The sequence below is a fragment of the Hipposideros armiger genome, unplaced genomic scaffold (genome assembly GCF_001890085.2).
Source record: "Hipposideros armiger isolate ML-2016 unplaced genomic scaffold, ASM189008v1 scaffold_8, whole genome shotgun sequence".
NCBI lineage: Eukaryota > Metazoa > Chordata > Mammalia > Chiroptera > Hipposideridae > Hipposideros > Hipposideros armiger.
In genome coordinates, this window is record NW_017731358.1 from 5,290,010 (window position 1) to 5,313,648 (window position 23,639).

The window sequence follows — 23,639 nt, forward strand, 5'->3', positions numbered from 1 at the left end:
TGCAGCAGGCTGATAGACTCCGAGGGAAGAGGAAACAGATACATTATAGACAGGGAGGAGGTCCGCCTGCATGGGGAACACCGTTCCTTAGATGAAGCAGGAGACGAGATCACCCGCCAAGGATCAGGGTAGGCTGGAGGTGCTAAGGAAGAGGAGGAGTGAACCATCGTGAGCGAGTATCCCAGGGACTGAAGAGCAGGGCTGGATGCGATATGGGCTTAAGGGAAGGTGGCGAGTATTGGGGCCACAGTGAGAGCTCTGCTGAGTGTGGTGTCCATGCTAGGCTCTAACTTGAGTGAAGGCAGAATAGAGCTAATGCCTGGGGTGTGAGTGTGTGTGCGTGTGTGTGTGTGTTGGGGGGAAAACGAGGGTAGGAGTTGTCCTGCTGGATTACGAGTTCCCAGAGAAGAGGGAATGGCCTAGGTTTTGTTAATCTGCTATCTATCTTCTCCCAGCTTACAGGGGAGGAGGCTAAGACCACAGGCAGACATATCAAGGGTCAAGGTCTTGGATGTGCACAGCCATGGTAGGGAGATGGAAGACTTTACTGCCCAAGGAACAGCCATGAAGCTGTAGGATTTGACTGATAACTGATCTGGGTGCTGAAGTTACAGAGGGCGATAAGCAGAGATGAAGAACGCGAACCCGCTGCTAACGTCAATGTGCATTCTGGAAGTGGGTCCCAAAGGATGGGAGGCAAAAGAAGCCACATTTTGTTCCTTTTGTCTGTATGATAAAGATGGTAGCAGGACCTTCAAAAGTGCCATTCCCTTCTCATCCAATACCTGCTATTTGCCTACTCGTGCAAGTCTTTGGTGCTGGGAGCTACAGGATGGGAAGGTGGAGAATAAAGAGGGAGGGCATGGTTTGATGGTCTAGAAATGGAACTGGCCCCCTTCTGCAGAAGCAGCGCAAGTCGGGGCTGGGGAGGAGGCAGGGCCCACAGCAGGGAATGCTCCAGCGTCCCTGGCTGAGGTGGAGGACGACGGTGCTCACATTTTTCAGGGCGAGTCAGGCTCCCGTTAGGGCAAGCAGCTTAGGGTACTTGGGGAGGAGGGAAAGAAATACACTGGGATTCATACCCAAAGTTTGGTCCATGTAACTATAGCGCTGCAAGATGTTAATGGATAACACGATATTTTTAAGGGAATGAGGTGATTCTGTTGTTTGGAAAATACTTTCATGTGCCTAATGGACATGTGCTTTCGTGAACATGGCAGATCTCTAAGAGGGGAGCTCTGATATGCAGCATTTGCCTAACTTATTTGAGAGTGGAACCCCTTTTTCTTTCTGAGGATCATCTCATGGAACTATTGTTCCATGGTCACAGATCCAGAGAGACACAGGTGCAGAGAACAAAAGACTGGGCCACAGCAACATGGAGTTTCTCTGGGAACCATGCTGTTATCTCCACAGTGATGTTGGAGAGAGGTATGGTGGCAGAGAGGGACATTGGGAGGTGGCCGAAAAGAGGGTGTGGGGAAACGCGAAGATAATGGGGGTGAATGGGCCCTGCACAGACGGTTGGATAAAAGGGACAATGGGTGCTGTGAGTGGGAGGCATAACACACAAAGGAAGGCAGAGAGATGGCAAAGGGGGTGGTTTGAATGATGGAGCAGGGTGGGACTGGGCCGGAACCACAGAGACTCCCTGAGGCACGGACACAGATCACGTCGCACACACGTGCACACACCCACATACAGAGGCTGCTGGGCTGCACTGGATTATTCCCAGTGTGTGTTCCCATGGCTGTGTGACGTTCCTCTGCTGTGGCCACGCCAGAGGCATCAGCAGGGGAGGGCATGCACCATCAACTCTGTTCTCCTGCTCACCACCTTCCTGTAGCGCTTGCTTCTTAGACAGAGATGTAACTGCTACACCGCATTATTTAATTCTGGGTTTCCTTATTTTGTCTTATTTTTGTGTTTTGTCTTCTGAAAGCGAAAGATACAAGGAGCTCTTTTTGGTTTGGTTTCTGTTTTTTAGACGCAGCCAATCATCTCCCTGGTGCCCTCAGCGTCCTTCCCAGGCACAGGGGGACAACGTCCCCTAAGCCCCAAAGCTCCTGGCACCACCATGCAGAGGGATAGGACTCACCCCAGGCTGCTCACCCAACATGAGCACATGGACATGAGCTGCAACCCTCAGCCCCCTCGGTCCTGCTCTGGGACGCGTCTATCCCCCTCACGCCCGACCACCTGCTTTCCTGGCACCTTGCTTCTGTGTGCTCCATGAGGACATCTCTCTACACTTGGGAAGTTCTTCTAGGGCTGGCTGGGCCCTGACCCAGGGCTCTGAGTGAATTCCCATGGGAAAAAAAACAAACAAACCCAATCAAACAAGGTTCTCCAAGTCCAAGTCCAAACTGATATGGAACAGGATGGTACTCAGAGGCTATGCATGAAAGCCAGGAAGGCCTCCTGAAGGAGGCAAAGAGAGAACTGACTTGGGAAGAAGAGGAGAGCCTCAGGCCGGCAGAAGGTGTAGGGGAGGCACTGCAGGTGGAGGAAGCACCAGGCATGAAAGGAAGGGGGGAACTAGCAGAATACCCAGGGGCCAGGGAGGACATCAGGTTAAATAGGCTCAGGGACATAAAAAGGAAGAGGGAAAGATCAGATCAGGCTCCCCAGAGGGCTGTGGGCCAGGTCCCTGGAGTCCAGATTACGGGCAGCAGCAGAAGTCTGAGGCCTGGTGCTGCCCAGTGGCCCCCAGGACTTCTGTACAAGGTCATCCCCCCATGCTCAGCAAGGTTCACAGAGGCTTTGGGGGTTGTCTGACCTGCACCTCTGCCCACACTGAAACCACTGCCACAGGATCCTGCTGAGGGATTACCCTGTGCTTCAACATCTGCAGTGGCAGGGTTCCCTGCTCACACATCTACAAGCACCTAACACTGATGTGGACAGGCGGCTTCCTGGTGACGCTCCTCTAACTGCAACAACAATAATAAAGCCCTAGCATTATTATTATTACTATTACTACTACTACTATTACCACTACTAATCATAATAATATGGAATGCCTGTAGGACCGCTCAAAGGCTTACATACGCCCATCGCATACTCCGCCCTCCCCTCCTACCCCGACACTCAATCCCTGGCCGTGCCTCTACCCTCTGATCGGGTGGGAGACACTGCTGCTTGGTTCTCTGCCCCTCTCTCCCTTCTCCCCATGTTGGCAGTCGCCCATCAGCGAGACCAGCAGTGCCTGTGGAGTGACCCCCTGCACTGTGGGACCACACTGACTCTCTCCCTGTGATTCCACAGCCGCTCCTTGTACATGACCAGGACCATCCAGAAACGAAAGCTCAGTCCATGAGACCTCGGCACTCGAGCGTGTTTCTCTAAATGGGATCCTTGGCTACTCAAATTGCCATTCCCCCAGCCCCTGCCCGAGACTCTGATCCAGGAGGCCTGTGTGATGCCCTAGATCCGGCACTCAGGATGCTGCTGGTGCACCGGATAGCATGGCTTTAATTACATCAGGGGTCACCCAGCTTTTTCTTAAAGGGCCAGACAGTAACTATTTTAGGCTTGTAGCCATCTGGTCTCTGCTGGAACTATTCAACTCTGCTGTTGCAGTCAGTGACAAAGCAGCCATTGACAATACTTATAGTAGACTCAACAATGGTTCCCCAAACACATCAGGTCCTTATCCTTGGAGCCTGTAACTGTCACAGTACTTGGAAAAAGAATCTTAGCAGATGTGATTAAGGATCTTGAGATGGGAAGATTATCCCGAATTATCTGAGTGGACCCTATGTGCAATCACAAGTATCCGTACTCTGAGGCAAAGGGAGACTTGACACAGACAGAATTGCAGAAGGCAATGTGACCACAGAGGCAGAAATGGGAGTGATGTGGCCACAAGCCAAGGAATGCTGACAGCCACCAGAAGCTGGACGAGGCAAGGAATAAATTCTCCCCCAGGGCTTCTGGAGGGAGCATGGCTCTGCTGACAGCTTGATTTCAGCGCAGTAACCGATTTTGGATGTCTGGCCTCCATAACTGTGGGAGAGTACATTTCTGATGTTGCAAACCTCCAACTTTGTGGCAACTTGTTAAGCAGCAATGTGAAACGGATAAACTAGTTAAACACATTCACATGGCTGTATTCCAGTAAAACTTTATTTACAAAAAAACAGGTGGCTGACATGTGGCAAAATACAGATTCTAGTTTGCTGACCCCTGAATTAGACATTAAAAGGTCTAGGTGCACAAGATGAGGTTGGAGAGAGAAGTCAGGAATAAATATTTGGAAATCATTATTCAGAAAAAACAATAAATACAGACACTCACTTGAGCTCCCTTTGCCAGGAAGGAGAAACGAGGAGGAGCCAGAAAGCATTTTAATATCCTGTCCATGACCCACTCAGAGATGAACCCAAATAAAATGTCTGGGGATTGTGACGTGGACAGACTCCTCCAGGTGGAGCCTCCCTTGGAGGGACTTCGACAGCTTCTGCTGGGCCTGCTAAGCCTGGAAGAGTGGGTATGCTGAGGTGTAGGTGTGCAGGGGGTGGGAGGTGTGGTGGAGACACCCACCTGTGGTTGTAAACATCCTCCAGGACACCCAACTGGGACCAGAGCTCTCACTTCTCTTTCTGCCTACCCCTGCAGAGAGGATGCAGCTGCCCCGAGCACCCCACTTCTCTCCCACTAACACACAGAGAAGCGGGTGCCACACATGTGTGCACACGCACTACTTCTCAAGGCCCATTGCAGAGGAAAGGCCCACCGGCACTCACCAGACACAAAGGCCACTTTTTCCTTTAGGATGGGAAGGACATCAGAAGCTTTCAAACCATCATTCCGAAAGGAACCTGTGGAATAAGAAAACAGAAGGCATCAGGGTGAAAGAGGCCGGAGAGCTGAATCCCTGGGTCCCACCCTCATCCTCCCTACCTCATCATGGACCAGAAAGCTATACCTTGTTCAGGCCCTACAACCCAGCCCAATGGAACAGGAGAGAGTCCACCACAAAAAGAACACTTCTACACGATGACCGGCCACAGGGGTGACCAACGGAGTGAGGTCCTCCTGGTCCCTTTTAGGGAGAAGACAGTCCATGTCAACCCCCCACCACCACATATATGAAACTCCATGCCCTGGAGGCAACAACCATACCCTGCTGCTGTGAACCTGAAGATGGGCCTTGGTAAAAAGTCATTTTTTTACATCTAGTGCTAGCACAGTGCCTGGTACATAGTCAACACTCAGTAAATATCTGCTGAACATGTTAATTAATATAAGATGGACCACAATGCCCTAAATAATTCTTTTTGCCTTTCCTCTATGTGGCACAGCAACTGTGAGTCTTCACTTTACAAATGGCAAAGAAAACCACAAAAATCCCCAAGTGAGAAGCAACATTGAATGCAATCCCCTTCTCCACTTTTCTCTCCCGCCCCTTCAAGGTCACCACCATTGGTCCATGACAAACAGGAGGCAGGAGACACCAATTTCCTGGGAAGGAAACATACTCCCTTCTTCAGCGACTCATTCTCTGCGTATCCCTCGCTTCTCTGTTGGAAAGTCCTTTCTAGGGTCTAGTTGAATTCCTGTTAGGGGGTTAGAGGCAGAGGCCTGGGGCTCACACTGAATGGACGATAACAATGTGCCTGGAGAAACAGTGGCCTCGGGGAGCAAAGGACAACCTAGCCCAGGATGAGATGCGTGGGAAGGGAGGACTCAGCTTCCGCACACACACAAAAGCCCATGCCAGCCCACTGGGTCCCTGTTGTTTAGCCTGAACACCCCCACAAGAACTCTCAGGCAAAGCCAGCCCACACTCATATCTCTGCTGTGTATCACCACTGGGGACATGGCACAAATGGACCACGGAAGAGAGGTGGCTCAGTGTCAGCTCAGTGAGATAGAACCAGGGACCACGGACATCCCCTCTAGAGCCTTTCTGCACTTGGCTTACTCCCTTGCAGTACAAATGCGACAACCTACAGGGGGAGAAAGGTGCTGGGCAGGACAGTCCTCCTCAGGGCTGTCTCAATCCCTAAACATTGACTATTTCAAGATCCGGAAATGTTGGGACTTGGGGTAACAACCCAGGATGAAGATCACTGGGAATGAGCCTTGGCCCCCTCAACCACAAAGGAGAACTGACGTGTCCCCAGGATGCCAGCTGCTGTGGCCAGATGTCATACCCTAACCCAAAACAAGTTTCCTGAGTGTCTCTGATGATTCACCTGTTTCTTCTTTGTCATTTTTCACTAAATGAAGACAGTGAGCCTTTTTATCCATCAGTGGCTTCTCTGTACAAGTTGGCCCATAGGACCTGATGCTGGAGTGACCACTGCAAGGCTCACGTTGAGAAGACCCCAGGCAACAGAAGAAAAAATAACACCATCAAAATAAAGTTCTCACTATAAGCATTGTTTTGTACTTTTTATCCGTAGTTTCTACAGATCCTTATGCTCTGACTTTATTCCAACACAGAAAAGCTACTAAACCTCACTAGTAGAAATTAATTAGGATCGAGAGAAATTACAAAGCGATACATAGGTTTGTTTTTTTACCCTCATGCAAGTTTCCGCTTTCTTGGTAATGAAGAGTCCTATCAGGCTTTACCAACAAGACAAGGATCATCTTCAATTAATATAGGAACTATTTATGCAAAATAATGCTTCTGCTTCAAAATAGCTTATTTTCATATATGAAATGTCTTTCTATACTACAGTTTTAAAACATTCTCCTCTACATCACCATGCACACTATTCATTTCTATAGAAAAAAAATTTTTAATATGAAAATCTAACCTTCAGCCCTGTCTTCCAGATTATCTACAATTTCAAAAATAGCAAGGACCAAACTAAGGAGATTCTACTGGATAACAAGAATCTGTATAGCCCTCTTCTCTCTTATACTCCTGCCCTATTTTTCCACGGCTGTTCCTTTCCTCTCTTCCTGTGTTAAAGTATATAAGAGCACTCTAATTCCACACAGTCCCCAGACTTCATTAAGGAAGAGCTTGGCGTTTGCTATAGGAGCACAATGTTCCCAATCCTGCTCCCTGTGTTCCCACCAGTGGAAAAGGAGAGAAAGCTCTGAGTCTCATCCTTCTACCCCACTCATCATGCCCACTGCTCGTCTCTTCCAGGCTCCAGGGCCTGAGAGAAGGAGAGCAGCTCATCCAGGCAGCTTGCAATCGCGGGCTCCGGGAAATGGCAGTATCTTGGCCTGGGCTGGTCTGAGATTCCTACGGCTTTCCAGGTCAGTCTTCCCCCATCCACTCAGATCCCCTCTGTGGTATCTGTCCGGTTGTGCCCACCACAGAAACCTAAAGTGTCCAGATTGACAAAACCTTTATCTAGGGGATAATCATTTCTAACAACAATAACAAGGTTTTTCACATTACAAAAGGAGTTGCTCCAGGGTTTCTTTAAATACAATCTGCCTTTGCGGTTTGCATTAGTCCTTCATTTGCCAAAAATTGAATTACAAATAGCTTTTCAACAACATATGTATTCTACAGAGCCAAGTAGAGCTAAACTAATTTGCCCAAGAGCTCAGAAGTCCGTAACTTTGCATAGAACACCTATTTGCACTGGCTGAAGGTCCTATGGATTGGTGCCCCCAGGGCCCTTGTAAAACCAGCTGTCAGAATCTACACTAAAGGGGAAGTTAATTCAACACCAATTCAAACAGGACCAATAAAACAGCAACATGTTTTCACCATCAGGTACATGTCTGGGCAGACTCATGGTAAATGTTCAATAAATATTTGATGAAATGATAAATAAATGAATGAAATGCCAACCCTTCCTAAAGTGACTTGCACAAAGTCAGTGGCCTCATCTGTCACACCAAGTGCTGGTGATCTGAGTGGATGATCTCTAGAGTACCACTCAGCTCTAATATTCTGAGACTTTTCAAACCTTTTATTTTTAATTAAAATTATTGGGGTGACATTGGTTAATAAAATTATACAGGTATCAAGTATACAATTTTATAATACATCATCTAAATATTGCATTGTATGTTCATCACCTAAAGTCAGATCTCCTTCCATCACCATATATTTGATTCCCTTTACCCTCTTCTACCACTTCCCCCTCCCCCCTTACCCTCTGGTAACCACTAAACTGTTGTCTGTGTCTATGAGTTTTTGTTTGTTTGTTTGTCTTGTTCATTTGTTCCTTTCAGTTTTATATCCTACATATCAGTGAAATCATATGGTTCTCAGCTTTTTCTGTCTGACCTATTTTGCTTAGTATAATAATCTCAAGATCCATCCATGTTGTCACAAATGGCACGATGTCATCTTTTCGTAGGGCAGACTAGTATTCCATTGTGTATATATACCACATCTTCTTTAGCCAGTCATCTATCGAAGGACACTTAGGTTGTTTCCATGTCGTGGCCACTGTGAATAATGCTGCAGTGAACCTAGAGGTACACATGTATCTTTACAGATAAATGTTTTCGGATTTGGGGGGTAGATACCAAAAGGGATTGCTGGGTTATATGGTAATTCTATTCTTAGTTTTTTTTGAGGAACCTCCATACTGTTTTCCATAGTGGCTGTACCAGTTTACATTCCCACCAGCAGTGTATGAGGGTTCCTTTTTCTCCACAACCTCTCAACACTTGTTATTACTTGTCTTGTTGATAATAGACATTCTAACAAGTGTGAAGTGGTATCTCGTCAAATCTTTTCTACATATTTATTGACTTTTAAGATCCTCAGATTATCAGATCAATATGCTTTGAGAGGAAGTACTAGGATCAAATTCCCTGGAGAGTCAATGTACTTTGAGATGATGAAACGACTCTTCCCTGCCTTCCCAGCTTATTCTTTCCCAGGAATCAGCTTAGGGATTGTGATGCTCAAGGCCCATCACCCTATTTTGCAGGTAACCCAAGTTACCAAAATGGGAGATTAGTAATAGAAGAACTTCTGTGAGGAATATTTCAGCTACAATCGCAATCTCTGATACAAGGTATATTTGATTGCACTATTAGATTATAAACTCTAGACCAACCGTACACTGGCTTCCCCCTCTAAAGGTAAAGCCTGTTGAAACAGTAGGCCCCTTGCTACCTCTAATGAAAGCCTGAGAACAAATAAAAGCCCCTACACCATGGGAGTTACTGCAAGAGAAAAGAAAAGAAAAAAACAAACCCAAAGGGCACCCTCATGGACCTGCCCCAATGGGAGTGCTGTGCTTTCTCTTAGGGACAAAGGCATGCTCCACTGGCATTCAGTGCCAATCTTACCCCATTCGCGTCCTGCTGCTGGCAGAATTACAAGCCTGCTGTTCCCGTTAATTAGCAAAGTTGAAATGCTCTGCCTCTATTAGGGAAGTAAAAATTACCACCGCCATCTCCCCAGGACCTCCAGCGTGGGTCTTCTCCGAGCCCCACTTCTCCAGATGCGTTACGCTTACATTGCTGCTGCCTGTTCTCTTCACACCCCCCTAGTCACCATTCCCCATGCTGGAAAACGCAGAGCATCCTTACTCTGGCTGCCAGCCTATCTGTGGCCCCAGCAGGACTGGCCCTTTGTGTCACAGTCCCTGTGCATGGTTTTGTGGCGCTGGGATGGCAGTGAGTTCCCCAGGGCAGCTAGGTACCTTGTGCTCCATGTTAACTTCCTTCAGAAAGTTATTTTGATTTCAACAAGTGAAGCAACAAACTGGTAAGTGTTGAGCATTTGGAGGTGCAAGCTGCCAGGGTACCCATGGATTGCTCTTTACTTCCTTTGGTTCTTAGTCACACCCTTTTAATTTGCACTTATTTAGAAGTTACTGTGTCAGTATTCTACCATTGCTTTAAGTGGGCCTGACCCCTGTTTCACTGCCGAGATGGTAAATTTCCCAATGCTCAGGTCTCTGCCTCCTTTTCCCTCTCCATCCTTGTGGTGTCCAGCATGGGAGCCTCAATCAAGGGGACGCTGAAACATTGACCGAACTGCTGCACAACAGAGGTCTGCTTGTAATTGAGTTCCAAGAGCTTGTTAGACTGAACCGTGGCTTGGGCATAACTTGGGACAGTCTGCTATTCCCAGATTCATTCTTTTCATCAATTCTTTATTGAGCACCTATTAAGTGCTAGGCCTATGTTAGGCTTTGGTGATATTAAGACAAATGAAGAATGGACCCTGCTCTCCAGGGGACTTCCACAAAGAGATAGACAGGTATGTAGAAAGGATAATGAGTTGTTATCCAAGATCGGACATCACCTGTATAGAATGCAAGGGGGCTCAAAAGAAGACTTCCTAAAGGTGAGTCCTGAGGCTTCGATACTCAAAGTAATAAGCATCACCTACCAGCTAGAACTTTGCTAGAAATGCAGAATCTCAGGACCCTCCCCAGACCTATAGATTCAGGATCTGCATCTTAATAAGGGATCCAGGTGATTCATATGTACATTTCCTTTAGGAAGTGCTATACACTAGAGCAGCGGTTCTCAACCTGTGGGTCGTGACCCCTTTGGGGGTCCAACGACCCTTTCACAGGGGTCACCTAAGACCATCGGAAAACAAAAATTTACATTACAATTCATAACAGTAGCAAAATTAGTTATAGAGTAGCAACGAAAATAATTTTATGGTTGGGGGTCACCACAACATGAGGAACTGTATTAAGGGGTCGCAGCATTAGGAAGGTTGAAAACCACTGCACTAGAGTATTTCTTTCTATTTCAGAGTTGTCCCAGAGGCAGAGCTAGATAAAAGCAACCTTTAGCCTCATCTAAACAGAACTTCTAAAATCTGATCTAATGCTGATTATCACGCCTCCACTTCCACCGTGGGAATTGCAGAGATTCAGCCATTACCCTGTAACCCATCACTCCAATCAGCTCTGGAATAAAAAGGCTATCGATGAGATAGATTACATTCCCTTCCAGGGCATTGAGACTGGGCCATGTCTTGTTTTTTGGCCGTAGGAATGTTTATGAATAACACCTATCCATACTGCTCTGAATTTTGGTAGCTTCAACCACTCTTTTCTGCAACAAACATTTTAATTTCACAACAAATCTTCCCCACTACCCCGACCCTCAGAGCCCTGCCTTCCTAACTGCTCTCAGTACCATAAAAACTGTCACTGATCATTTTTACAGATACCATCACTGAGCCAGCCCCAGAGGACAGAGCAGCCAGTGGGTTCACGCCTCTAGATCACACCTGCACTCCCATCCAGAGGTACGAGGCCCTGGACGCTGAGCAATACTGAAAGGGGAACAGAGGAAGTAGGGGTGACCCCACCCCCCCCGGGAGCTCTGCATTTCATGATAACTCAGTGCTCATCTCAGGCAATTCTCTCTCTTGGAGGGGAGACCCAATTTCTCCCCTCTGAGAGTTTCCAGCTTCATAAAATGCTGAGTGCCCATTTCCCCTGACACCAGGACGTTACCATGCTCTGTATAAAAAAACAACTTAAGATTCTAAGATTCTGATAAACACCCTCCCATCTTGCCCTCAACCTGGCTGCCCTGTACCCCCTATATCCTGATTGTTGGTGCCATCATCCACTGAGTTACCCAAACAGAAACCTGGGCAAATCCTAGACTCCTCCCCTTCTCCATCCCAAATATCGATTCTGTTCCTCAGTTCTGTTGATTCTACCTCTTAAATATCTCTGTAATCCACCACGTTCTCTGTGCTGTTTCCCTGACTGAAATCAGGGTAAGGTGTCCCTGGTTGTCACTTGTACTCTGTCACTCCTGGAAAGCATTGCTGTGTTTTCAGGCTACTCCTCACTCACTGATCCTGACACCCTGAGGGTAGGAGCACATTTTACTTGTTTTTCTACCCCAACACCTAGTGCAGTGTCTGTCACACAAAAGGGGCTCAAGAAATACTAAACTGAACCTGAGCATGCACAGATCCTAAGAAGATGGGGAGCAAGCGGGGGGGGGGGTGAGCTGGAGGCAATTCATCAGGGCAGCTCCCCAAAGGAGGTGATCTGGAGCCAGGTTTTGAATAAGGGAAGTGCCATGAATTGGTGTTCTGGTGGAGGGCAGCGTATGTCAAAGACAGAGGAAGAGGCAAGTAAGCTGTGTGCCAGAGATGAAGAATGCTTATTGGCTGAACAGAAAAACAGGGAGTGATGAAAAGGAGGGCATGGACATGGTGGGTGGGCTCCGTGATCTCACTTTGAACCTGATCTCTGAACACTGTGGGACCCTGGGTAGGTGACAGGGAAGGTACGGCTGCAGATGCCTTTGGAAGCGCAGAAAGCCAGGACTGTGCTGCTGCAAGGGTCAGAGCTGGGTGGCATCCAGCTGGTCCCAGAGAAAGGCTGTGCTCCAGAACAGAGCTGGACCCAGCAGGCTCTGGCCCCAAGCTCCACATCACATGCTCCTCTGTCTTCAATGAGATGGAAGAGGATGGGAAACATGCCCCCTGCTGAGGTAGGTGGTAGAATATGGGGCAGGGAGCACTGGAACTTTGTCTTTTTTTATCTTCTCCCTAAGTTCCAAGAGAGGCAGGAAGAAAGTTCGCCTGTGAGATACCTCCTGGGGGCCTGCCAGGAGAGTTTGTGTAAGACTCCGTGAAGATGCAATGTGAAACTGAGTCATACAGGAAAGAGATGTGAAGTCCCATCTGCATGGGGAGTAGATGGGCAAAGCCCTTGTTAAAAGACACTGTCAGTGCAGCTGGGGACAGGCGGGAACCTATCGGTGGGTAGAGGCGATGAGTTTCATCCCCTCACTGTCCCTTCTCTCCCCCGCCACTTTCCTATATTAACACAAGAGAAGGGGAGAGAGGTAGTAAGAGAAGAGGCAAAAGGGCAAGAGCAAGAGAGAAAGAGCTGGAGAGAAAGATACACACACTCCTCTTTATAGGTACTAATGAGCTATTGAGGAGACTGCCTGTTCGAAGACTCCTTCAGCGACTATAAATATGCTCCTTGCAGCTCTCGTTAAAACAACTACCACTGAGGCAGGAAGTGTGTATTGAGAGGAAGGAATAACCTGGCAGAGAAAGAGACCGGGCAGCTTTGTGTCAGCAGCAGAACACGTGGCACAGCGTGGAGATCCACCTGCCTCTTTCCAACCTAGGGATCCATCCGCCCACGGTGAGGCCAGCTCCTGCAGCTGTCCCTCACCACTGACACCACACATGTCAAAATGGGCCTGAGAGCATCCTCCTTCCTTGAATGAGCTGAAGCCATGAAAGGGGACAGTGTGACAGAGTTCTCCTCCCTGGCACTGGGCCATGGGACGTTAAAGAGAAAGACATTCATGAGCCTCACTAACCTTATTTCAAGGCAGAAGGGGAGAGGAAAAACAAAACAAAACAAAACAAGGGCTCCTCTTTGGCAATTGCTAATACTAAGCTTTCCTAAGCAAGCTGAAGAGACCTCATGCAACGTGAGGCAATAGCCAGAGACTTGATATAACAGCCAGTTGGACAGTCTTTACACTTGGGAGGAGCAACGTCTACCTTCTCTCAATTCTGACATGCTTGCATTTGAGCCTCACTGCTCATGGTGACTGTCTTCTGCCCTGCACCATTGTGAGCAATGTACCTTCTCCAGGAAGGCTCCCCTGACTGCCCCCCGACCCCAGGCTGGCTGGTTCCTCATTCTCTGTACATCACATGGCAAGCACCTCACTTCCATGCAATCTCCACTGCTGCATCCGGATTCCTCTCTAGACTCTAAGCTCCTGCAGGCAGGGACTGGGTGCTTATCTCCATATGGCCAGTGCCTACACACAGCTGGTGCTTAATGAGTGAACCCAAGGACTGACTCTCACTCATCTACAGGGTCATGGTGCTTTCCACAACAAAGGTGCTTAATAATTGCTGTGTCCCTCCCCTCCCCTGGTCCCTCTCTGCGCCTATGTCTACCCCCATCTCCATCTTTCTCTCTCATGCTCCCATATGAACTCTAATTGTGGCCAATTTCAATATTAACTTTCTAAAGTCAATATTAGATATAAAGTCCTGGCTAATGGGCTACTTTTAAAGAGCAGAAATTTGTAACACTTACCATTGCTAAATTAGCTCCATTAAAGATCACTAATAATTAGCACTTTAAACATGTGGGTAACACCTCTCTAAGCCCAGCTAATGAGCAAACTGTTTCTGTTTATTCTTCACAGGATTTTCTATTAGCTCGAGTTGAGACCTCAGCTGCAATACACACAGGCTTACTTTTCCTCCCTCCCTCCTGCCCGCCCTCCCCCAAAAAGCTGACATCATTCAGTGTACTTTAGACACAAGAAAATGGCCACTTCAGACGTGATTATATCTGCCCATCACTTTCTTTTCTAACTGATTCTTTGCTAACTGACCCAGTTACTTAAAGTGCTCATACCTCACACATGGTGGTGATGGTAGTGATGGTGGTGGTAGATTTATTGTCTTTTTGTTATGTTGAGCATTACTCTTGGATGGGTCCGTAAAGTAATACAGAACATTAGCCAGAGATGAATTCATCAGTGATGAATATGAATCAACTGTTGAACATTAGCAGTATATTTGCTTTTATATTTAGAGAGAACTAAAAGGTACTCAGAGGTGGAAGGTATGTGCCATGAAAGTTCAGACATATCCATCTCACTCCTTGGGACCCTCACTGTCAGTGCCCTGCCCTCTTCCCCAGTGTGACTATCGACAGTATTTTAACTAATTTTAATTTAATTAGGGCATGATGACTTTAAAGATACAATGGTTGATTTGAAAAGCCAGTTTTGGCCTCTGTCATTATGAAAGGCACTCTGGCAGTCATCCGAACATGAAATGGCCCAGCACCTCCCCAATGCCTCTTCCCTCTCCCCGTTTCCTATGACCTGAAATTCAGGTGTAGGTGGCATACAGCAGCAACAGCTGACTGCAGAGCTCAGAGCAGGAGACCCTTGTGGGCAGCTCCTGGAGCAGTCCCTCTCACCCCTGCTCCCACCTTCATGTTTTCTGATTCACGACTGTGCCATTCCTACCCTAATCTCACTACCACGTCCATCGGTGGAAGAAACGCCACAGCAACATACCCAGCACAGACTGGACACAAGACCGCCACAGACATGGAACAATGAGGGCCAAAGGAATAACGAGGTTTGCAGAACTGCAGCCCAGCAGGTGAGAAGGGCCACACCCAAAGGTCATATTATTCAACAAACTTGAGCAAACTAAAGCACCTTCTCCCATTTCAAGGACATGCGTGCTGCTGTCCTTGGTCCTGAGCAAGTTGTGCAGCTGTTACTTGGAGTGGCTGCTGTCCAGCCTGTCCCGGGATACATGAAACCAAATGAGAAAGAGGCAGAGATGCAAGATATATCAGGAAGATAAACAAATGTGAAGAAGTGTTGAAGGGACATAGACATGGAAAGGCTACCGGAGAGAATGGTATTGTTCTGGTATTGTTTTCAAGTAATTTCAATAACCAAGAAAGAAAGGTCTATGTACATCACACACACACACACACACACACACACACACACACACTCCCATAACTATCAGACAGTATGAACTCTGTATGTCTCCCAATACTATGTTTAGGTTTCTGAATAAACTGGCTGACCATATCTGAGATGGATGGGTTGGCCACAGAAAGATCTTTAGAGTTTTAAGGAATTTCTTAACCTCTCCTTAAATTATTCCCTCAGGTATTTAAACACTGCCCAATTCAGCTCAATAAATATTTACTGAACATCTATATGTGCCAGGCAAAGTTCCAGTCACTGTGAGTACAATGATAAAAAATGTAGACTTTTAAGGAATTTTTTGTTTAGGAAGAGAATCAGATACAAAAACATGTAATTTAATATCACATAAGAAACACAATGATAGGGCCGGCTGAGTGGCACAATGATTAAGAACTGGCTTGGGATGCCAGAGGGCCCCGATTCGGATCCCACATATGAGGGCCAGTGACACTGCCCTCCACAGCTAAGATGCTGAACAACAGCTCAACCTGGAGCTGGGCTGCCATGAGTCACCGGCGACGGTGTAGGCTGCAGCCCCTGTGGCAGTGGATTGCCATGGGCTACCGTGTGTAGCCAGCAGCCAGCGTGAGCGGCCAGCAGCCGCAGTGAGCAGCCGTCCAGAAGCCGGTGACTGATCTGCCTCGCCTGGGAAGAGTGCAATGATAGTGTCAACTTGGGCCAGTGAAGCAATGTCCTCCACAACTAGATTGAAGAACAAAATGACGGCAACTTGTCTGTTCCCCTTCCCCCAATTTCCCAGCACTGTTCCCATCCCCCCAATTCCCCAATAAAAAAATCTTAAAAAAAAAAAAGAAACACAATGATAGAGGTACATACATACAAGAAGGGATAATAAAACTCGAGCTCTAAAAAGTGTCTAAAAAGTGAAAGAACCATAACTAGAGAAAAAGCAGAGTTATAGGATCCTCAGCAAGGTCTTGGACTGGACAGGATGGTGATGAATATTGAAGTCTTTCTGGTGGGCTTGGGGGAACAGAGAAGTGTAGCTAAGACCTGGTGTTTTTTTCCCCTGACCCAGACCCTCACCAGAGTAACAGAGATGAGTTTAATGTTTGCCAGAGATAAGCAACAAAGTTCCCCTGCAGACCTAGCATAACCAGGAGCCAGCATAAGTTAGGAAATGAACAAGATCAGAAGATAGTCTAACTCATGGTGCCTGTTGTTTCTCTAGAAACAAGCAGAACAATGTCAAGTGCTAAATAGGAAACCAGGAGTAATCCGAATATCCCAAGAAGCTAGAATCCTTCTCCAGAATTATGGAAAAGAAGAAGGACCTGTGAGGTGTCTGCAAAGGGTTGCCTAGGTAACTCACAGCTCTGCGCCCCAGAGGACGTACTAAGCCGCACATTCCAGGAGCACCTGGTAAACTGAAGCAGTCTTCCTAACCCTGCTTCAAAAATGTGTGTGGTTGGGGAGGGTCATGAACCTCATGAAACTGCATGCAAATTATTGCATATGTGTCCACATGTGTCTATTTTTCTGAGAAGAGAATCTGTGTAATTCTATTGGGTTGTTGGGAAAATCATGGTATGTTTTTTCTATCACCCATTTTTTCTATGATTTTCATTACAAAAATGTGTTATGACTTTTCCAACAACCCAGTAGTTTTCATCAGGTTTTCAAAGGGGTCGATTGCTCCCTAAATGGCTGGGAACCACTGGTTTAAGGCAAAGTCAAAATGAGACCCGATAATGCGTCTCAAGTTCTAACCACTAGAGCCTATCACCCAGTCTGCCTCACTCATGGCCCAGTTTCTAACACTCACGGTTTAGCTGGGACCCCATACTGTGGCTGGGCTGGCAGGAAAGTAACTAGAGAAATAATTTAGATTCCTTAGCTTGAATAAAAGGAAGCTGAGACAGATGGGTGGGAGGTGAAAGCTGCATACAGGATCCTCTAAGGATAAGCTTAATCAGAGGTGGTTCTCTCTCATGGAGTTACTGAGAGACTGGGTAACTGAGGTTAAACGTGAAATAAAATTTATAGTTGTCATGGCAGTACCCTTTCTAGAAGTCTTCCAAATTGAAGGTTCCCTGGCCTCTAACCCCTGCTAGCAGAATGGCTCTGCAAACTTATTTAACAAGATCCCTTGGAGGCTGGATCCTGGCAGGTTAAGAAGGGGGTTCTCAAGTGTTCCTAGTCAGGCAGCCACAGCTGGGCATGCCTAGCCACTATTTGTTCAACAAGCCAGTTTTTCGCATGGGATGGCAAGCTCTCCCAGGGCAGGCACATCTTGAGAAACAGCCCCGAGTAAAGCACTTACTAGCTGTGTGACCTTGAACAATTTGCTTAAATTAACCACTCTGGGTCTCTGTTCCCTCATCAGAGATAAGAACACCTACTTCATAGGTGATGATTAAAGGAGAACATTTATTTGAAAGTACCAGACACATAGCTGAAGCTAAGTTAACGTAACACTCCTACCCTCTTCCCTGTTCATCTTGGTAGCCTTAGCAAGGGGCATGGCACATAGTAGATGCTCAATAATAAGTGTTGATTACGTGAATGAACAAATACACAAGAGAGTAAATGAATGGAGTAAATTCAGAAAACAACAGCTAAAAACTGCCTCCTCAGCTTCCCACTGCACACCTGTAAGCCACGTAGCTCACACTCATCTGTGTGGTCTCCCTGAATTTTGTGGTTCCTCTCCCTTATCCAATCTAGGCTATTTGGTAAGCCCTCAAACCACTCCTGCATCCCCAGCCAGGTTCCCCAGCTGCAAAGGAAAGCCTCCTTTCCCCAGAGAAAGGCCAGCTGCTGATTGAGCTTACTGAGCACTTGCCCCCTGCTCAGGTCCAGAGGGCTATGATCATGGGCACCCCTCCCACGCTAGTCTCTATGTACTGGTGTCTATAGCGCGCATGCCTCATTCCTTCTTTCCAGGTTCCTCTTCCCCACTGCTGTTATGAGGCTGGCTTCCAGACAAAGGTGTACAGGTCCAGGTGGCGCTTCTGAGAAGTACCCCTACTGAGGCTGCATCCTGATAGCAGAACCACCATCTGAGATGAGGCAAAACCTTCAGAGCCCCACGAGGAGCCCCAGCTTCTTGCAGGGAGAAAGGACAAGCAGCCTGAGGAGAGTCTATGCCCTGTGGGTCCTTTCCTTGGTTGGCCCTGAACTGTTGGGCCATTGCGATTGGGGGGCTGACACAGGAAGAAAGGCTGGAGAGTTTGCAGAGCTGGGTGGAGGCGCGGGGAGTGCCAAATACAAACCCAGGTGAGTCACATCCACCTGCTCCATACAACAAATGGCCCCAAGCTGCTCAAATCCTCTGCCCCGCGCTCTCTGAAACTATTTTCTAATTTATTCTCCAATATTTAGGATTTTCTCCAGTCATCTGAGCCAAATACCTCCAGGTCACTGGAATCCCTGGTGGTCTCTGCTCTTTTCCAGTGGCTTAAAGAGGAGCCCTTGCCAGGACCGAGGCATCATGAGGTTGCCATGCCCATGGATGAATGTGCACATGCACTCACAACACAGCCTTCATGCTCAAGACTAGACTAATGTGAAGGTAGAGAGTTGTTTATTATGGTCTATACTATTAAAATATAACACCACCCTAAATGTTCAACCGCAGGTGATGGGTAAAATAATCCATGATATATCCACTCTACGCAGCCATTAAATACGACGCTGCATGAGAATAATTAATGCCATGGGAAATTGCATGGTATATTATTAGGTAGGAAAAACTGATTATAAAACAGCATGCACAACCTTATTCCGTTTCTACATATACTGGGGTGTGCATGCATGTGTGAGTGTGTGTGGGTGTGTATAAAAACCACATACATGCATGCACACAGTGGTTATCTCTGGAAAATGGAATTATGGCTGATGTTGTCAATGTTTCTTTAATTTTTTTCACTGTCCAATTTTTCTTATTTATTCTTGCAATAATTGGAGAAAGGCAAATTCCCTCCTTTGTATATTAACCTCTCAAAAACAGGATATTTGCATAATATTCATGCACTTAAAAAGTTTAATAATTAGGTTGTTGTTATGCTATCTGCAAAGAGCATGTTAAAAGCAAACTTATTTAAAGTTTAGGACAACTGTGTTATGCAGCTGATCACTCTGTAATGTGATTACATGACAAATAAAAAATGGCTACCATTCATCACAGAAAACTGTCTTATGGCTAAAAGAACTGAAGTCCAAAAGAGCTGTAAAAAGAAAATTAATTTTTCATTAAATGTCACTTAAAGATTTGCCATGTATGCAAATAGGGTTTATCTCAGGAACGCAAGACATTAAAGAAGATTCAAGTAAAATAAAATTCAAATAAAATCAACATGTTATTGGATTAAAAAGCTAAATATTATAGCAGATATCTGTTGAATGAATCTCTAAGTACCTGTTATGTGCCAAAGGGATTTAAACTAGACTTCCATTTGGAGGGATAAATGGATGAAAGTAATTAAACATTTTTGGGGAAGAAGATGAATAATGGGTAGGGCTTACCCTACTAGATATTAAAAAACATAATTTTAAACTACATTATTAAAAGGCAGAACAGGCACAAGAATTAACATACAAATGAATGAAGCCTAATTTACAGATCTAGTACAGATCTGCCATATTTAAGAATCTAATATATGATAAGGGAAGACTCTAATGCAATGGGGAAATTACTCAATAAATGGCACTGGAGAAAATGGACTATTTGGAAAAGAAGAAATCAAGTTAATCCCCACATCTTCATACTATCCACCAAAATAAATTTTGGACAGATTAGAAACTTAATCTTAAAAATGACATATAAAAAAATACCTAAAGAGAAAATATGGGTGAGTCGTTAACTGATCCTCCAATGAGAAACAGCTCTTTAGGCATGAAAGCAATGAAAGAAATTGGAAAGGGAAATATGGATAGTTTTGTCTGTGGCAAATTATAAACTACACATCAGATATAAACCGAATTTAGAATATAAACGACAAGCTGGAAAACATTTACAACAAAACCTAACAGAGAAAGGATTGATACCACTCCCTTTAAAAAACAGGCAAAGAATATAAATATCCATTTCAAAAAAAAAAAAGGAGACATGGCTAATAAACATAAGAAAAAGCAGTCAATCTAATTAGTCGCCAAGGAAATGCAAACTAAACAATGAGATGTTTTAAAGTCCACTAAATTTGCAGAGATTTTGAAAAGGCAGTCGTCCTCAGTGCTGACAAGAGATCAGTATGAGCCCTGCCTGTCCACATCCCTGCTAGTATTAATATAAGTAAAGCTGCTACAACCTTTCCAGAAAGCAATTCGGTAAGATGAAGCATGAGCAATAACACGATGCATAACCAGTGACCTAGACATTCCCCTTCTGGATGTCTATCCTCAGGAACTAAGAAATAATAAGGACAAATATTGGAGGACAAAGGGCATCAAGCAGCACTTCTTATTGTGGTCCCAAACTGCAAACAACCTACATGTCCAACAGAAGGGGATGAGTTAGATAAACTTGAGACAGGTATAAATGGAATACCAATCAGCCATTACAATTTTTATTTTTGAGTAATGTATAATTTCACAGAAGAATGCTCAAAATAGAGTAAAAAGGAGGATACTAATGATGCCTGTACTATATACGAGTATTTAGGTTGAATCATATGAAATTGCTGAGACTCAGGTAGTCTCTTACCTTCAGAAATAACAATTTGGTACGATCTCAAATATGAATATGATATATTTCTTGGTTGTGGAATTATGGAGCTATTTCATTTCCTTATGGTTTTTTTTTATAGTTTTCAAACTTTCTATAATGAATATGTATTAAAATTTTAAAGTTGTGTAATGACATGAAGACCATATGACAAAACACCCAAAACTAAAATCTACATTAAACCACCTCTCTGTCTTCTCTTGTCTGGGTTTTACAGTCCTTTACCTCTTTGATCTCTTAATGTCCATGTTCTTTAACTTTGTCCCTTCTTCAATGTATTTGCATGTTCTGTAATTTGCTCTTTGGGGTTAATCCCAAGAATAAGAAGCAGGACCCTAGAAAGGATCTGACCAGGGATGTCAGTGCCCCTTCCTCCAGGAAGCCTTCCCAGACCAAGCACGAGAGCTTCTAATTACCCAGAAGTGACCAGAGAAGTACTATAGTCAGTGTAAGTATCACAGAAGGGGGAGGCAGGCAGCCTCCTCATCGGGCATCTTCCCTACTTGTGTCGCTGCCACTCCTCTAAAACTGGGACTGAGGTTCCTACCCTGTCCTGTGGTGGGCTCACAGGTGAAAGGTAAAGGCCCAGGGGCTCAGGAGAGGACAGCCAACAGCTCACCTAGACCAGCACGTGGTGAGAATTAACCGCCGTCAGTGGGCCTGACGTCTTATTGTCTCCACATTCTTGCTGGATGTCTGCTGGCATCCTCATCCACATGAGGAGAACTCCTAGCTACTGGTGACACGTCCTCTCTCAGAACTTCTTGACTGTGCCACTCATGGGGTGGCAGAAAAAATAAAACATTAGACTTGGAGTCAGATAGCCTGGGTTCAACTCGTATCAACTTAGCAACGTTGGGGAGGCTCCTTATCCTCTCTGCCCTCAATTTCCTCAAGTGGATTTGTCAATACTACCCTGATAGGGATTACATAAATTCAACTCCAGGTAAAGCAGTTGCCAAACTACAAAGACACATACAAAACTAAGGTATTAACTATCATGTCTGTATTGAAACCTTTTGGGGGAGCAATTACAGGTTTGATGCCTTTCTGATCTTGAAGCATGCCTGTGCTTTTAGGTTCTAGCTAAAGCCCTCCCACCACCAACAATAACCTCAGGGTATTGGTGACCATGTCTACCTACACTGCCCTAGTGTCTCAGGTCTGAGGCCATAAATGTACTGGTTGTGACCTTGAACTCTTGGCAGGCATTAGTTTACAGGGCAAGTATGGCGCTAGATTCTGGGCAACTGTGCGGCTATGTTCCCATTTGGGGGCACAGGGAACATGGTTCCCAATGTGGGGTGAGGATTATGTCAACATAACCAAAGGCACTTACCTGAATTCCTACTTATGTAAGCATCTCAGCACACCTATTAGGACATTTAGACAAACCAAACCTGGGAAGACACTCACAGTTCTTCCTGAAATGCCAGCCCCAATAGAGTCCTGCCACCTCTTCCAACCACTTTCTCTTCTGACAACTGAATGCATCCATGCAACCCCTATGATGCCTACTGAGATGGACTGCCACCCAGAAATGGGGCCAGGGCCTCCACCCCCCCAAATCTTCACCAGCCTCCCAACATAAAACGTTTCCCCTCACTTCCTTCTCCCACCACCCTCATCTGGAAAGAACTTCTAAACGTACCCAGTGACTTTACAAATAGCCCACGCCAGTGAGTGGAGCAGACAACAACTTTCCTTGTCCTCAGATCACTGGACAAAATGCTCCCCTTCCTAGAGGGCCCATGGGGCCAAAATCAAGCAGAACTAAGTGGAATACCAAGGCTATTATAGAAAGTCCTTATAGAGCTACTAGTCCTTCAAGTACAGGAAGGAAAACTGAGATTCAGTGAGGGGAAGGAACTCAAAACCTCATGACGAGTCTAGAAAGCCAATCTTAAGTCAAGCGTTCTCTGCTCCATACCGCATGGCCTGAAGAGTACCCCACTGTAGATGCAGTCATATTAAAATGCAAGGATGAGTAGATGATAGCTTAGATCTTTGCTGTCCAACACAGTAGCCATTGGATACAAGAGGCTACTTACATTTCAATTAATTAAAATTAAAATGTCACTTTCTCAGTCATATCTGTCACACTGAAGTCATTACTGGCTATCATCTGGGAGTCACAGAGAGAAAGAACATTTCCATCATTGCAGAAAAGCCCTCTTGAGAGTGCTAATCATTTGGATGGATAGCCTACAAATGGTTAAGTTCCTTGAGGGCAGGGTCTATTTCAAGTGCTCCGTTGGAATGTACAGGGACTGTTCTTCATACCCCATAACTCACACTGAATGAGTAAAAGAACAACCCATGATACAACCATGAAGGGGCTCAGCCAGCAAGGGCCCAGAGTCCATGAAACACAGATGTGCCACCCAGGGCAGCCACAGGGATGGGCATCCTTGGTCTAAGCACACGAGCCAAGGCAAGAAACAAGTGACATCTGTCTCCTCACCTCACTTTTTTCCCCACAAAGTATCACCATTCATTTTGAAATCTGATCAAATTCCCCAGTGGTGACCAAAGCTTTCAGTTCCTACCTGCCAAG

General features: G+C 45.9%; 1 protein-coding gene across 24 annotated transcripts in view; it reads right to left on the reverse strand.

Annotated features, from left to right (window-relative positions):
• The window catches only part of KALRN (kalirin RhoGEF kinase), a 655,970-nt gene that overhangs the window by 451,494 nt on the left and 180,837 nt on the right, over nt 1-23,639 (reverse strand). For all 24 annotated transcript variants that reach the window (XM_019652336.1, XM_019652320.1, XM_019652304.1 and 21 more), the window contains exon 2: nt 4,749-4,823. In XM_019652336.1, coding sequence (XP_019507881.1) covers nt 4,749-4,823 — 75 coding nt within the window. The remainder of the gene's footprint in view (nt 1-4,748; nt 4,824-23,639) is intronic.